General features: G+C 52.9%; 1 protein-coding gene across 1 annotated transcript in view; it reads left to right on the top strand.

Annotated features, from left to right (window-relative positions):
- The window catches only part of IRAK1 (interleukin 1 receptor associated kinase 1), a 10,859-nt gene extending 4,381 nt beyond the window's left edge, over positions 1 to 6,478 (top strand). Inside the window, exons 11-14 of the mRNA XM_024116804.3 lie at positions 1,278 to 1,514; positions 2,227 to 2,662; positions 3,144 to 3,287; positions 3,726 to 6,478. Of these exons, the coding sequence (XP_023972572.1) occupies positions 1,278 to 1,514; positions 2,227 to 2,662; positions 3,144 to 3,287; positions 3,726 to 3,787 (879 nt within the window). The 3' untranslated portion in view covers positions 3,788 to 6,478. The remainder of the gene's footprint in view (positions 1 to 1,277; positions 1,515 to 2,226; positions 2,663 to 3,143; positions 3,288 to 3,725) is intronic.
- Positions 6,479 to 15,651: the final 9,173 nt, after the last annotated feature.

Genomic DNA, 15,651 nt, shown 5'->3' with positions numbered 1-15,651 from the left:
ATGCACGGGGCCCAGACTAAGTACCTGGTGGGCCCCCTGGGGCGGGGCAGGGGGGGAGGCAGGCGGGGGGGGGGGGGGGCCCGGGCAGGGAGAGAGGGGGGCGGGGAGGTGCTGCTCCGGGCCGGGCGACAGACAGGTGTAGACCCGGAGGGCAGAATGATCTGGAACGCAGTGCCCCACGGGAGCCAGCCTCTGCCGCTGCTGACTCATCCTTGAAAATAGGCAGGGCCCCAGACGGCTTCATTTACCTTGCCGAGGAGAAACCCGTCTGTCCTCTTGGATGCCATGGGCCTTTCCAGACCCCGCCTGGGCTGGGGACGGGCGAGGAGGGCCCCAGCCACAGTGGAAAACAGAACAGGGCGGGCGCGTGGGGATGGGAGAGGCTGTGGCAGAGAATGGGGCCGCCTCTGAGAAGCCCTCCCGGGTGCTGTGGAGCAGGTCCAAGCTGCCCGGGGCCTGACCTGGAGCCAGGAGCCCGGCTCCTCGCCAGGCCCGCCTCCGCTCGGTCTCCGCTCTGTCGGTGCGTGTGCTTCACGCTTTACAAGCTGGTGTGTTTCCTGGTCTTCTGCTCCGGGCTCGGGGCTATTTCTGTCCCTTGCCGGGTCTTGGTGGGTCTGTGCCAGAGCCGGGCAGCCAAACAGGAGCCCTCCTCCACGTGGGCCGCTCCGCCCGGTGTCAGCCCCGCCTCGGAGCAGCGCGCCACACTCCTCAGGGGCCTGACCGCTGGTTCTCTGTGCCACAGCCGAAGCGATCTTTCGTAACTGTGAGGAGACTGCGGAAGCCCCTTTACCTGCCCGCCACCAGCCCTCTCTCTGTCCTCCAGACTCGGGCTGGCTCCCCGATGCCTGCCCCAGGGCCTTTGTAAGAGCCTTTCCCTCTGCCTGAAAGGCCACCCCGCCCCCCCCGCCCCCAACCCCAGTCTTTCCTCCCAGTCCTTCCCCTCTCAGAACTCAAGGTGGCCTCTGGTCCTGTTCCCACCCCTCTCGGCTCCGCCCTCTCCGGCTAGTTCGTCCCTTTAGATCCCCGCTGAAGTGTCACTCGCTTGGGTCCCAGTTGAAACCCCCGTGGGCCTCCCTGCCGCAGTTTCCATTGGTTAAGAGGCATGTCAGCGTCTCTCCCCTCCCAGGAAGTCAGCTCTGTGAAAGCGGGCCCGGGTGCCGTGTGTGTGGCTGGATCCCTGGGGCCTGGGGCAGCACTGGGCACCAGCGACGAGGGTCTGGGGGTCTCAGCAGAAGGCGTGGCGCCCGGTGACCACACTCACGTTACGTGTCCCGCAGAAAGACCTAGTTGAAGAGGAAGCCGAGGAGGCCGGTTTGGCCCTGAGAAGCACCCAGAGCACACTCCAAGAAGGTCTGGCCGCAGATGCCTGGGCCGCCCCGATCGCCACCCAGATCTACAAGAAGCACGTGGACCCCAGGCCCGGGCCGTGCCCACCGGAGCTGGGCCTGGCCCTGGGCCGGCTGGCTTGCTGCTGCCTGCACCGCCGGGCCAAGAGGAGACCCCCCATGACCCAGGTAGTCCTGTGAGGCAGGGGGAAGGGAAGCAGCTGAGATGCCAGCGCCACCCCCGCCCCGTGGGGGAGCGTGGCCTGCTGGAAATGCCACATTCCTGCCACTGCCGTGTAGCGAGCCAAACTCAGCCCCTCGCAGACCCCTTTCTGGAGGAAGTCTCCAAGTGTCCCTTGCCTGCCTGTGCTTCTGCTAGGGGTGGCCGGAGCTCCACTGAACCCCGCCTGGTACACAGAGGGAGGCGAGAGGCTTTTACTGCGCCCCCTTCTGGGTGCGCTTCGCCACCGCATCTACCTTTTTGAGTCCCCTCCCCCATCACCCACCTCTTTCTCTCTGAGAAGAGGAAGAAGCCCCATTTGAGGGCATCAGGGGAGCGAGGTTCGCTTCCTAGAAGACAGAGAGAAGCCATTCCAAGGCCTGAGGAAGAAGCCCCATTTGAGGGCATCAGGGGAGCGAGGTTCGCTTCCTAGAAGACAGAGAGAAGCCATTCCAAGGCCTGAGGAAGAAGCCCCATTTGAGGGCATCAGGGGAGCGAGGTTCGCTTCCTAGAAGACAGAGAGAAGCCATTCCAAGTCCTTAGCTTTGGCGGCTACAGCTCTCTTCTGCCTCCCTGACCCGGAGCTGCTGTGCAGTTTGACCACCTTCTGTCAGGACCGTGACTGGTGTGCGCGGCCGAGCCTGGGCCACTCGCCCTGAGCGCCCCTCTCCCTCCTCGCAGGTGTACCAGAAGCTGGAGAAGCTGCAGGAAGCAGTGGCAGGGCCGTCTCTGGAGCCAGAGGCCGCCAGCCGCAGCCCCCCTTCCCCTCAGGAGAACTCCTACGTGTCCACCACTGGCAGTGCCCTGAGCGGTGCCAGCCCATGGCAGCCCCTGGCAGCGCCCTCGGGAGCCCTGGCCCAGGCTACAGAGCGGCTGCAGAAAGGCGCCAACCAGCCCGTGGAGAGCGACGAGAGCATGTCCGGCCTATCTGCTGCCCTGCATTCCTGGCACCTGACCCCGAGCTGCCCCCCGGGCCCAGCCCGGCCAGGCAGCCCTGGCCCAGGGGCCGCCGTGTGGGCGCCAGCACCCCTCGGGCAGGCTGGCTGTACTCAAGGGGATGCCACCCGAGAGTCGAGCTGGGGGAGCGGCCCGGGGCTCCAGCCCACAGCCATGGAAGGTACCTGGGGACACGTACCCAGAAGAGGGAGCAGTGGCCTCCTTTGGTGGCAGCCCCCCATCTTCCCCACACCCGGCCTTCTGGGAGGAGAGAACTGGGGCCTGTGTCCTTAGCAAGTTCCAGGCCACTCTCCTGGGGAGGCCCCGCACCCGGCCTTGGAAAGGCCCACAGAGGACGGTCTTGTGCCGTCCCATCTCCCCAGACCGCAGCCCCAGCTGGCTGAGGAGAGGCCAGGACCTTGCTCCCCGAAAGCCAGGGGCAAGGAAGGCCCAGTCCAGGACTGGGCTCCAGGCCCAACAGCTAGCCAGGGCCCCGGCACGGCCCCTTCCAGGCCCCGCTCTCAGAGCGCCGAGGACCTCTGTCCTTCCAAAGGGCAGGGAGCCGGGCTGGGGACCGGGAAGGCTCATGGGGCCAGAAGTGTCAGCGGGGAGTTCCAGGGCCGTCGGCCCCTGTGGCTCAGGGGGCCCTCTCTCCACCCCAGGACCGCTCCTGGGCGGCTCCACGTCGTCACCGCCCCCCCAGATTGTCATCAACCCGGCACGGCAGAAGATGCTGCAGAAGCTGGCCTTGTACGAGGATGGGGTCCTAGACAGCCTGCAGCTGCTGTCATCTAGCTCCCTCCCAGGTACCCCAGGACCGTGCTCTGCGGCCGGGCGGCTGGCCTCTGGGCCACTCGGAGCCTTCGTTCTGATGGGGCCCAGATGGGGCCCTCGCTCCCCGAGCCCGTCACCCCCTCAAACAGCGGCCGGGAGCCCGGCCGACCCCCACGCCTCCTTTGGGAAAGCGTGTATTCTGGGTACAGGCCTGTCCCGGCTCCCTCGCCCCCTCCTGACGACACGCACCTTCCCTTAGCCTGGGGGTGCCAGCAGCCCCCGTGCTCCCAGGATACAGGCAGCCCCCGCAGCCATGTTCCATTCCAGGTGCTGTTCCAAGAAGTGCTGCTTAGGAACAGGAATCTCTAATTCCAGAGAGCGCCCCGGGAGCAAGGGGGAGGCGCAGCCCAGCCCTCGAGCACCTCCCCCTGTTTGCTAACCGACTGGCATTTCTTCCCCCCGCTCTGCAGACTTGGGCCTGGAGCACCAGAACAGACAGGGGCCCGAAGAGAGTGATGAGTTTCAGAGCTGAACTGTCCGCCGGGTCAGATCCCTAAACCCGGAAGTCAAAGTTCTCATGGTTGGAAGTTCTCACAGCTCGCGAGCCCTCGGCAGCCTTGGGGGCTCCATCCTCACGGAGGAGGGCAGGTGGTGGCCCTGCTGCTCTTGGGGCGTGGGCACAGGCAGGGCTCAGGGCCCCCCGGGCCGGCTGCTGCTGGCTGTCAGTAGGGCAGGACATCTCGACAGCCTGCCTTCAGGCCAGCATTCGCGGGAGAGGAAAGCCGATGTCGTTGGAGGGGCCGGTGCGGGGAGGAGGGCAGGTCTGAAGGCTGCTGGCTACGCAGGCCAAGGAGGAGAGGTGAGTGGTCCAGTGGGACTAGCGGGGCGCCAGCTCCCCTGAGAGTTGGGCGGGGCTTCTGCAGCCCAGGCCTATAGCAGCAGCCCTTGGCCCTTCTTTTCAGACCTTGCTGAAGCCCTGGGGAAAAGCAGCCACTCTGATGACAGGAGCCGATGAGGCCAGGGGCCCTCCCAGCTGCTTATAATTGGGAAGGGGAGAGTGAGGTGTGGCTGTCCCGTGGTTCAGTCCACTAACTAGAAGCGGGGGTTCTGAGAGGCGCCAGCGAGTGCAGCAGCGCCTCCCATCAGGCCGGCGTCCGCAGGCTTCCCCAGGGAGCCGGGAGCCAGCCTAAGAGGCCACCGAGCCAGGTCGGGCTCCAGAGGCCACAGGCTCAGCCTCAGGCCCGGGCGCTGCTTGTGACAGAGGGGCCGCTACCCCAGGTTCGGCTAGGCCCAAGCCTTGTGTTACCCAGACAGTGAGAAGCCCCAAGACAGCAGGAAGTTGGGAGCAAGACGGAGAGGAAGGAAAATGAAAATGGGACTCACATTTTTAGAAGCAAGTCAGCGTTCGTGTAACTGAATGTCTTTGAAAGTAGCCCAGGGCTGTAGCGCACAGGCTTCGAATGATTTTGTGTCTGCAGTCATGAGTCACACTACATGCCCCACGAAGCTAGGCATTGGTGAAGTCCAAGCGGTCCTGGAGTAATAAAAACTTACACTTTGATCTCTGGCTGTACTTGTAGGCTTTGTGGCACTGAAAGCCTTGAGCTTTTCCAGTGCTTTTCATCTCAGTGTTCTTGACTGTCCAAACCCAGACCCCAGCCTCCCACCCCCAGATCTTCTGGAGGTTCTTGTTTCCACTCCCATTAAGCCACCGTGCTGGTGGCCGATCCACAACACTACTACCCAGCAGTACTTTCACAGGTTGTTAAATTTTCCCTATTTTATGGATTTTGACGCTATTGTAAAGGGTATTTTTATTTCGTTTTCTAGTTGATCATTAACAGTGTATAGAAACACAACTGAGTTTTGTATATTGGCTTTGCATTCTGTGGCCTTGGCTTCAATTCACACCTTAGCTCTAGTGGTTTTTTGGTGAATACCTTGGGATAGTTTGTGCACACAATCATCTCATCTGCAAATAAAGACAGTTTCACCTCTTCCTTTCCGTTCTGTATGCCTTTCAGTTCTTTCTCTTTTCTAATTAATTAATTCATTCGTTCATTAATTTGGCTGCACCGCGCAGCTTGCGGGATCGTGGTTCCCTGACCAGGGATTGAACCTGGGCCCGTGGCAGTGAAAGCGCGGAGTCCTAACCACTGGACTGCCAGGGAATTCCCTCATTTCTTGTTCTTGCCTCGTTACACTTGCTAGGGCCTCTGGTCAGATGTTGAATAGAAGCGGTGAAAGTGGACATCCTTGCCTTGTTCTCAGTGTTAGGGGGCAAAGTGTTGGCTTTCGCCATTAAGTATGATGCTACCTATAGGATTGTCATAGATGTACTTTGTCAATGTGGTAAACCCCATAAATCGATTTTCCAATATTAAAGCAACTTTGTATTCCTTAGATAAACACAGCACTTGGCCATGATGTGTTATCCTCTTATATATTGCTGAATCCCATTTGCTAATATCTCTTGAGAATTTTTGCATCTGTGTTCATGAGGGGTATTGGATCTGTAGTTGTCTGGTAATAATATCTTTATCTGGTTTTGGTGTCAGGGCCTCATAAAATAAGTTGGAAAGTGTCTCCTTCTCCTCCTGTGTTCTTAAAGGGCTTGTGTATCCTCTGTGTTACTTCTTCTTTTTTTTTTTTTTTCAATATTTATTTATTTGGTTGCACCAAGTCTTAGTTGCAGCAGGCAGGCTCCTTAGTTGTGGAATGCATGTGGGATCCAGTTCCCTGACCAGAGATCGGATCCAGGCCCCCTGCACTGGGAGTTCAGAGTCTTAGCCACTGCGCCACCAGGGAAGGCCCCAGTGTTACTTCTTTAAATGTTTGATGGATTCGCCAGTGAAGTCATCTGCACCTGGAGTTTTCTTTGTGGGAAGGTTTTTCATTATAAGTTCAATTTCTTTAATTAGATATGAGGCCCTTCAGATTTTGTTTCTTCGTGGGCCAGTTTTCGTAACTTGTGTCTTTCAAAGAATTTGCCCATTTCATCTCAGTTGGTATAAACTTAATAATCCCCCCTTACCCTTTTATGTCTGTAGGATCTTTAGCAATAGCCCCTCTTTCATCCCCAATATTGGTAATTTTTGTCTTTCCTTTTTTTTTTGGATCAGCCTAAATAGAGGCTTATCAATTTTATTGATCATTTCAAGGAAGCAAGTTTGGTTTCACTGATTTTCCTCCATTGTTTGCCCGTTTTCTGTTTTATTGATTTTCCACTCTTTATCATTTCCTTTCTTTTACTGGTTTTAGAGTAATAAACCTTATTTTGCTCATCTTTTTTCAGCTTCTTAAAGCATAACCTTAAATCACTGACTTTAAACCTTTTTTTTCCTAACATAAGCATTTAAAGCTGTAAATTCCCTTTGAGAGCACCTTTAGCTGCATTCTACTCATTTGGATAAGTTCTGTTTTCATTATCATTCAGGTCATAATGTTTTCTGATTTTCCTTGTGATTATTTCTTTAACCAATATCTTACTTAGAAATGTATTTAGTTTCCAAATACTTGAGAACTTTGCCAGATATCTTTTTGTTATGTGTTTTTAATTCTGTTGTGGTCAGAGAATTTGCTCCGTAGAGTTGCATTTCTTTTACGATTATCAAGACTTGTTTTATGGCTTAACCTATGGTTTAGCTTGGTGAATGTTCCACGTGTATTTGAAAAGAGTATACAGCAGTTGGGTGGAGTGTTCTTTAAATGTCAGTTAGGTCAAGGTGGTTGATAGTGTTCGAGTCTCTGGCAGACTGAGAGAAAAGGATCACAGTCTCCAACTGTAAGTGTGAATTTGTCTTTCTCCTTTCAGCTCTCTCAGATTTTGCTGCATGTATTTTGATGCTATCATTGGGTGCATACACATTTAGGATCGTTGTGTTCTTGATAAATTGGCCGTTTTATTATCATTTAATGCCCCTCTTTATCTCTGGTAATGTTCTTTCTTTTGACGCCTGCTTTATCTGGTATGAATATGAGTGGCTACTCCCAACTTCCTTATGCCTAATTTGTCCCGTGGTATAACTTTTTCGGTTCTGTTCTTTTAACCTCTCTGTGTCTTTGTATTTAAAGTGCAGTTATAGATGCATATGGTTTGGTGTTATGTTTTGTTTTGTTTTGTTTTTTGTCTGTTTGCTTCTTTTTCAGTCTTACTTTTTTTTTTTTTTTTAGAATCAATTTTATTTATTTGTTTGTTTTTGGTTGTGTTGGGTGTTCGTTGCTGCGCGCGGGCTTTCTCTAGCTGCGGCGAGCGGGGGCTACTCTTCGTTGCAGCGCGCGGGCGTCTCATCGTGGTGGCTTCCCTTGTTGCGGAGCACGGGCTCTAGGCGGGCGTGCGAGCTTCAGTAATTGTGGCTTGTGGGCTCAGTAGTTGTGGCTCGCGGGCTCTAGAGCGCAGGCTCAGTAGTTGTGGCCAACAGGCTTAGTTGCTCCGCAGCGTGTGAGATCTTCCCGGACCAGGGCTCGAGCCCGTGTCCCCTGCATAGGCAAGCGGATTCTTAACCACTGCGCCACCAGGGAAGCCCCTCGGTCTTACTTTTTTAACCACTCTCATAATCTCTGCCTTTTAATTGGTCTGTTTAATCCACTTACATGTGATGGTTAGGTTTAAGTCCATCACCTTGCTATTTATTTTCTATTTGTCCCATCTGTTCTTTGTTCCTTTTCTCCTCTATTCCTGATTCTTTTGATTAATCAAATACTTCTGGTCTTCTAGTTTTTCTCTGCTGTTGGCTTGTTAGCTCTAATAACTGAGACCACTGGCTCTGCTCAGGAGCCCCCTGTTCCTGCACCGTGCTCTGGAAAGTACGTCCAGGCGGAAGTGCAGGCTGCTCGTGTAGCGGTCACCACGTTTGTTTTCCTTCTGACCACAGTCCTGCGCTGCCTGTTGGCCGATATCTGAACATAGTTGTTTCACATATTTTGACTGGTTTCCTAGTTGTTCACACTGACAGGGCTCTTCTGGCCAGAATCAGAACTTTCCCCTCTTTTCTGAGGAATTCTTCAATCCTGAGATCACCCCATCTTTCTCCTGCAGGATCCATTTCTTCCTCCCTCCTGGATCTACTTTCATCAGCTCACTGACTTTGTATAGCTGTAAACAGCCAGGTGACAGCCACTGCTGAGATCTAAGTCGGTACCAGTTATCTGTTGTTCCAGACCACCTGGAAGTTGAGGGACTGAAACGATGACATTAACTTTGCCTGTGAACTTGCAACCTGGGCGGGGCTCCACTGGGACAACTCGGTGTCAGCTGGAGTGACCAGAAGGCTGGTGGTTGATGCTGCTGGTTAGCCAGGGACCCTGCCGGGACTAGGATACCTACACATACCTCTTCCTTGTGGCCGTGTGGCTTCTTCCCAGCACGGGGCTGGCTTCTAAGACTGAACGTCTTGAGGCAGCCTGCTGGAGGCTGTGTCACCTTTCATGGTCTGCTTTCTGTTGCACCCTCGAGGGGAAAGGAATTACAGTCCAGCTTCTGATGGGAGGAGTGTCAAGATTCACGGACGGGTTGAAAAGCAGCCCAAGGGCATTTCCGTCACCCTGCAAAGGTCCCTCACGCGAGAGGAGCGCTAGGCTGCCTTCAGACACATAGATGAGCCTGCTGTGTTCTTGAACTTCCCATAAATGGAACCGTGTAGCACGGGCCCTTTCGTGCCCAGCTTCTTTCACTCGGCACATAGTTTTGAGATGCAGCCGTGCTATTGCGAACAGCAGTAGCTGATGGGCTTTCATGCCCGAGGGGTGTTCTGTTGTAGAAACAGACCACATTTCGTCCCTTCTCGCCTTCACGGACGTCTGGGTTGTTTTCACTTTGGTGCTGGTATAAGTAAGGGTTCCCTGGACATTTTCGTGCATGTCTTGGTTACGGATGCCCCCCTTCCTCTTGGATGTTACATCCGTTAGGGTTTAGGCCGAGAGGCAGAGCGACTGTTGGTAAGAGAATAATCGTTACACATACGCTTATAGACCTGCAAATCTACATGAGGCTGTGGCTTCTGCCTCTGGTGTCGGGCCTCAGGTCAGCAGCCCTGGCCTCTGGAAGGGAGAGACAGCCGTCCGTGGGAGAGCAAACCCGAATGGAGCCTGCATCTTTCTCGCTGTATCCAAATGCTGGCGATGCAGGCGGCCTGCAGACAAGCGGGCACCCCACAGCACAAGAGTCACGCGCGCAGCTGGCCTGGAATTTGGACCCGTGGGAAGTGCTGCTGGGGGTTGCGGCCCCCCACCTGCCAGATCCCATGCAGATTTCTCCTGCGGCCAACCCCGCCCTGGGACCACACAGCGAGCGGGACTCTGGGAGACGTCGTTTCAGTTCAGCTAGAGTGACGCAGTACCAGAGTAGCCCGAGCGTACGTACTGGGAGCAGGGCTGCTGGGTCCCGCGGGATGCGTGCGGTCAGCTTTAGCAGATTTCTGACAGACGTTTTCCCGAGTGGCTGTACCAGTTTACCCCCCTTATCCAGCAGTTTGTGAGAGTTCCAGTTGCTCCACATCCTCACCAGCACTTGGTGTTCTCAGCACGTTTTCATCGTAATCATTCTAACAGGGGTTAGACTCGTTGTGGTTTGAGTTTGCATTTCCCCGATGACTAACGATGAACGTCAGTTCGTTTGCGTATTGGCCATCTGGAGGTCCTCTCCTGGGAAAGGCACACTGTGTGATGAGGTCCTTGTCCTTGCTGATATGCGGCGCTTCTGTGTCCACTCAGAGGATTGGTCTTGGATGATAGGTGTCCCATAGGCTCTTCGGCCACTCGGGAGTTTACCTTTTCACTCTCTAATGACGTCTTTTGATGAACAATTCTTAATTTTAGTGAAGTTCAACATGTTGATCTTTTCTGTTTGGGTTACTGCTTTCTGTGCTCTGTTCAAGGTCATGAAGATATTCTTCCTCGATTTCTAGACACTTCTAGACACATTGCTTTACGTTTCCTATTTAGGTCCATGCTATATATCTCAAATTGATTTTTGCTTCTGGTGGCAGGCCTGCATCAAGCTGTCCTTTTTTCCCCACATGGACATCCACTCTGTCCCACACCAGTTGGTAAAAAGACCATCCTTCCCCACTGGACCATCTGTTCCATTACACCGGGCTCTCCGGTGTCCCTCTATCTACCAGCACCACCCCAGCTTCGTCACTGCAGCCTTAGCGGAAGTCTCAGTTGCTGCGAGTGGTGAGCCCTCAGGTTTGTTCTTCTTCCAGGTTGTCGTAGTTTTTCGGGGCCCTTTGCATTTCCATATAAATTGTAGAGCAGTTGGAACTCTCCTCCACTGCTGGTGGGAATGGAAAATGGGTCAGCCACTTATACCATGATACAGCTCTTCCCCCGCTAACGTCGATCTGAGAGAAACGAAGTCTATGTCCCCACAAAAACTTGTTCACGAATGCTCACAGCTGCTCTCGTCACAACAGCCAGACAGTGGAAACAATCCAAACGGCCATCAGGTGACGAGATAAACAAATTGTGTGTTCACACAACAGAAGAAAACTTAGCAATAAAAAGGAACAAACTGTTGGACTCAGAATAACTACACGGAGTGAAAGGGGCATGCACACTGGATGAATCCATTTATATACAGTTCCAGGAAACGCAGACTCACCTCTCCTGACACAGGCCGATAGATAGGCGGCCACCTCGGGCTGGGCCGGGAGGGAGGGAAGGGAGGGAGGGGTCACCGGGAGCGAGAGGGAACTTTTGGAGGTCATGGATATGGCCGTTCTCGCAATTGTGGTGCCGGTTTCACAGATAGAACTTTCAAAGACTAGGCTTTAAACTACGTGCAGTTGATTTTATGTCAGTTTTACCTCAATATAGCTGTTTTTTCAAAATACAGCGTGACTCTTTTAAGCAACATATTGTCGGGGTTTTTTTTCCATTTAATCCAGCCTGGCAATCATTGTTTATTCATTGGCATTTTAATGTAATTGCCCATATGGGTGGGTGGGTGGGTGGGTGTGTATGTGTGTGTGTGTGTGTGTGTGTGTGTGCGCGCGTGCGCGCGCGTGTGTGTGTTTATTTATTTATTTATTTATGGCTGTGTCGGGTCTTCGTTTCTGCGCGAGGGCTTTCTCTAGTTGCGGCGAGCGGGGGCCACTCTTCATCGCGGGGCGCGGGCCTCTCACTGCTGTGGCCTCTCTTGTTGCGGAGCACAGGCTCCAGACGCGCAGGCTCAGTAGTTGTGGCTCACGGGCCCAGTTGCTCCGCGGCATGTGGGATCCTCCCAGACCAGGGCTCGAACCCGTGTCCCCTGCATTGGCAGGCGGGCTCTCAACCACTGCGCCACCAGGGAAGCCCTGTGTGTGTGTTTGTTGTGGTAAAATACACATGACATAGTATTTATCATGTGTGTGTTTGTTGTGGTAAAATACACATGACATAGTATTTGTCATGTGAACCATTTGGATCTGATTCAGTTGCAGAGGATACATTCACAGTGTTGCATAACCATCACCACTAGCGAAACCCCCAAACTTTTTCATCATCTCCAACATAAACCCTGTGCCCACTAACCAGTGACGCCCCATTCTCCCTCCTGAGGTGGCCGTGTTGTCCCATCTGCTCTTTGTTCCTTCCTTTTTCCTTTCTCACCTTCTTTCGGTGTCACTTGTGTCATCCTTCTTGGGTCCCCCTCGCCCTGGTTCTGCTGTCTTCACGTTGGCGTGGTTTGACTTATGCTGTGTTTACCTCCTAGAGTCCCCTTCTAACGCTCTGCATGCCTTCCCGCAGCTCTGGTCTTCCACCCTGGATCCCTCCTTCCCTCCCTTGCTTTCTTTCTCAGATGATTTCATTTCTTGACCGAAAATAAGGTCACGAAAATAGTCAGAGGGTAACGTCACCATAGGAGCCATTAACGAGCATGATCCATCCTCAGATGTTTTCTGCAAACCACCAAAACCCCTCCGTGGGTCCCATGGCCTAGACGTCAGTACTTCTGAAATACCACTTCATTTTATATATTTTTTATAAATTTATTTATTTTATTTATTTTCGGCCGCGTTGGGTCGTTGTCGCTGCGCGCGGGCTTTCTCTAGCCGCGGCGAGCGGGGGCTACTCTTCGCTGCGGCGCGCGGGCTTCTCATTACGGCGGCTTCTCTTGTTGTGGAGCACGGGCTCCAGGCGCGCGGGCTTCAGTAGTTGTGGCTCGCGGGCCCTGGAGCGCAGGCTCAGTAGTTGTGGCGCACGGGCTTCGTTGCTCCGCGGCCTGTGGGATCTTCCTGGACCAGGGCTCGAACCCGCGTCCCCTGCACTGGCAGGCGGATTCTTAACCACTGCGCCACCAGGGAAGTCCCGAGACTACATTTTGTTTATCCATTCTTCCATAGATGGAAATGTGGGTTGTTTCCACTTTGGGGCTGCTATGAATAGTGCCGCTATGAACGTTTGTGTATAAGTTTTCCCGTGGCTGTGTTTCATTTCTCTGGGAGTGGAGTTGCTAGGTGATATGGTAACGTATGTGTAACATTTTGAGGACCTATTTCCACAAGGCCTGCGCCATTTTACAGCCACACCAGCAACCTGTGAGGGCTCTAATTCGTCCATGTCCTCACCAGCCCCATGTTGCTGTCTGTCCTTTCGATCATAGCCATTCTAGTAGGTGTGAAGGACTAGCTTATTGAAGTTTGGGTTTCTGCTTCCTTAGTGACCAATGACGTTGAACATCCTTTCACGGGCAGGGTCATTTTCCTTCAGCCTGAAGAACTACCTGCAGTATTTCTTACAGCACAGGTAGGCTGGCGTTGAGTGGCCCCAGTGTTTGCCTGAAATGTATTTATTTTGCCTTCATCTTTAAAGGCTATTTTGCTCGGTATAGAACTCCAGGTTGGCAGTTTTTCTCTTTCAACACTTTTAAATATATTATCCCATCACCTTTCATTAGTTCTGTTGAAAAGCCATCATCATTCTTATTACAGTGCCTCTGCAGTCAATGTGTTGTTTCCCCCTAGGGGCTTTCCGTAGTTCTTCTCTGTCTTGGATTTTCAGCTGTGATTTTCTTGGTGTCTGTGTTGCGTAATGTCGGTAACCTCCTTGAACCTGGGCTTTGATGTCTTTCTGTCCTCTTTCCTCTGCTGCTGGAGAACCAGCCAGGGTGACTCTTGCGCGCACCCTCGTCTCAGGGATTGTAGCCCCTCAAGTCAGGCCTTTGCTGCTTGCTTGTTCTCTGGTGCCTTCAAATGGTTCTTTAAATAAAAATATACATTTTTGTCCAGCTTCTCTGGCCGCTTTCAGTGAGAGTTAGTCTGATATACTCTATCAGTCGTGGCCAGAATCAGAAGAAGTCGCCAGAAGTTTTTCTTGACGCCTCCCATTCCTTCACTCACACCGGCTAACCAACACATCTTATCTTCTTCCACATTGTAGATTCCTCCCCTCTGCCTCGTTCCATCTCCATGGCCCTGCCTTGGCCAAACCGCCGTCAGCTCTGTCACGGCTGGCTGCAGCCGCCTGCATCCTGCTGCGGGGACCCTGCCCCTGCCTGGCCCTCCAGCCTTCTCTCCTACCAGTCGGGTCTCTTCACAAAACTCAGAGGTTAAACTGTGCTGTCAGTCGAGACAGATCTGTGCCCAGGCAAGCCTTCACTTTTCTCTCCTTTGAAGGTACGAACCGTACTAAGTTCCACCGCTAATGCTGGGTAGTTTTTTTGGTTTGCTTACCTGGAGTAAGCACTAGCGAAAGGAAGCTTTCTTTGCACCGTCCGCGGGAGGGTCCAGGCTGGCAGAGGGCAGGGGACCCGTGGTCTCCTAGGGACAGGAGAGCAGAGAGACGCCGCTCAGCTAGTGACAAATTAGAAGAGACGGTCGACTTGTCCTATCACCTTCATTTTTTATCATCTCACCAGGTTGCAAATGTGACATCAGAAATACTCCCTCGCTGTTGTTTTTCTAGAAGAGAATGAAAGTCAGTGAATGGAGACCTCCCTCCTGGGTTGGGTTTTCTGCTGAGTCACTGCCTTAATGGCTCCCCAAGATAACTGGCTCCCCCTCTCTTAGCCTGTTTCTAAGGCAACCAGCGAGCAGGCTGGGAGCAAAGCCAACCTGGGATCAGGAGTCCATTCCTGGCCACCATGTGGTCATTTTTTCCTACCCAGAACATTTTTAGAGTCCATTTTTTTTTAAAAAAACAAACACTGCCTCTTAAAAATACCTGCTCTTTATGAAGAATCCCAAACAGTACATGAGTGTAGTGTACAAAGGAAGACAAACCCCTTCTCACTTTCCCCTCCTGCATCGCCTCCCCGAGAGCAGAGGGCAGCCACCCAAGCCTCAGGGGTCCACCTCCTGAGACCCAGACCGCGCTCGCGCCCCTGCATCCAGCTGGGCCCCCAAAGGCTGTGCCCCGGTGCGCACACCGTCTGGATATACTATCAAGTGACGTAAGTGGTCCTCTGCGGAGAGTCAGGTTGTTTCCAGTTCTTTCTTCTGTTTGTACTTTTGCCACCATAAACAATCCTGCATCATCCTCACATGTGTATTTTTACACACTTGGGCAAGGGTATTTTTTTAGGTAAGGGTATTTTTTAGGTGAAACCCTCGGGAGCTGGATCACTAGGTCATTTTGGTACACGTAGCCCACGTGGCCTCCAAAGCACCAGGTATTGGCAAAAGTTTCACCTTTGCAATCTTTTGGGGTTTTTTTAATGTTATTTATTTATTTAGCCAGTGCCGGGTCTTGGTTGCGGCACGCGGGATCTTCCCTGCCGCGTGCAGGATCCTCGTTGCTGTATGCGGACTCTTAGTTGCAGCATGCGGGCTTCTTAGTTGCGGCACGCATGTGGGATCTAGTTCCCCAACCAGGGATCGAACCCGGGCCCCCTGCATCGCGAGTGTGGAGTCTTACCCACTGGACCACCAGGGAACTCCCCACCTTTGCAAATCTAATCGGTGAGAGGGCATATCTTGGTTTTTATTTTCATTTCAGTACGAGTGAGGTTGGACGTTCTTCACTGGTTTGCCTGCATTGGCCTTTGAATTTCTTTTCACGTGAGCTATCTAGTCATATTCATGGTTAGATTCCACTGGGCTATGGGTCTTTTTCTCATTGGTACGGAGAGTTGTTTCCATAATCGGGATCATATGTGTTACAAGTATTCTATCCTCATTTGTGATGTGTCTTTAACTTTGTTCCTGGTACTTTCCATTCAAAAATGTACTAATCTTCACCTGTCAGAATGGCTGTCATCAAAAAGACCACAAATAACAAATGCTGGCGAGGATGTGGAGAAAAGGGAACCCTCGTACACTGTTGGTGGGAATGTAAATTCGTGCAGCCACTGCGGAAAACAGTATGGAGGTTTCTCAAAAAACTAAAAATAGAACTACCATGTGATCCAGCAATTCCATTCCTGGGTATATATCCAAAGAAAACGAAAACACTAATTTGAAAAGATTCATACAG

This window comes from Physeter macrocephalus, chromosome 21, assembly GCF_002837175.3.
Source record: "Physeter macrocephalus isolate SW-GA chromosome 21, ASM283717v5, whole genome shotgun sequence".
Classification (NCBI taxonomy): Eukaryota; Metazoa; Chordata; class Mammalia; order Artiodactyla; family Physeteridae; genus Physeter; species Physeter macrocephalus.
Note: the sequence above shows the minus strand (reverse complement) of the source record. Positions and strands in the feature narration are given on the sequence as shown.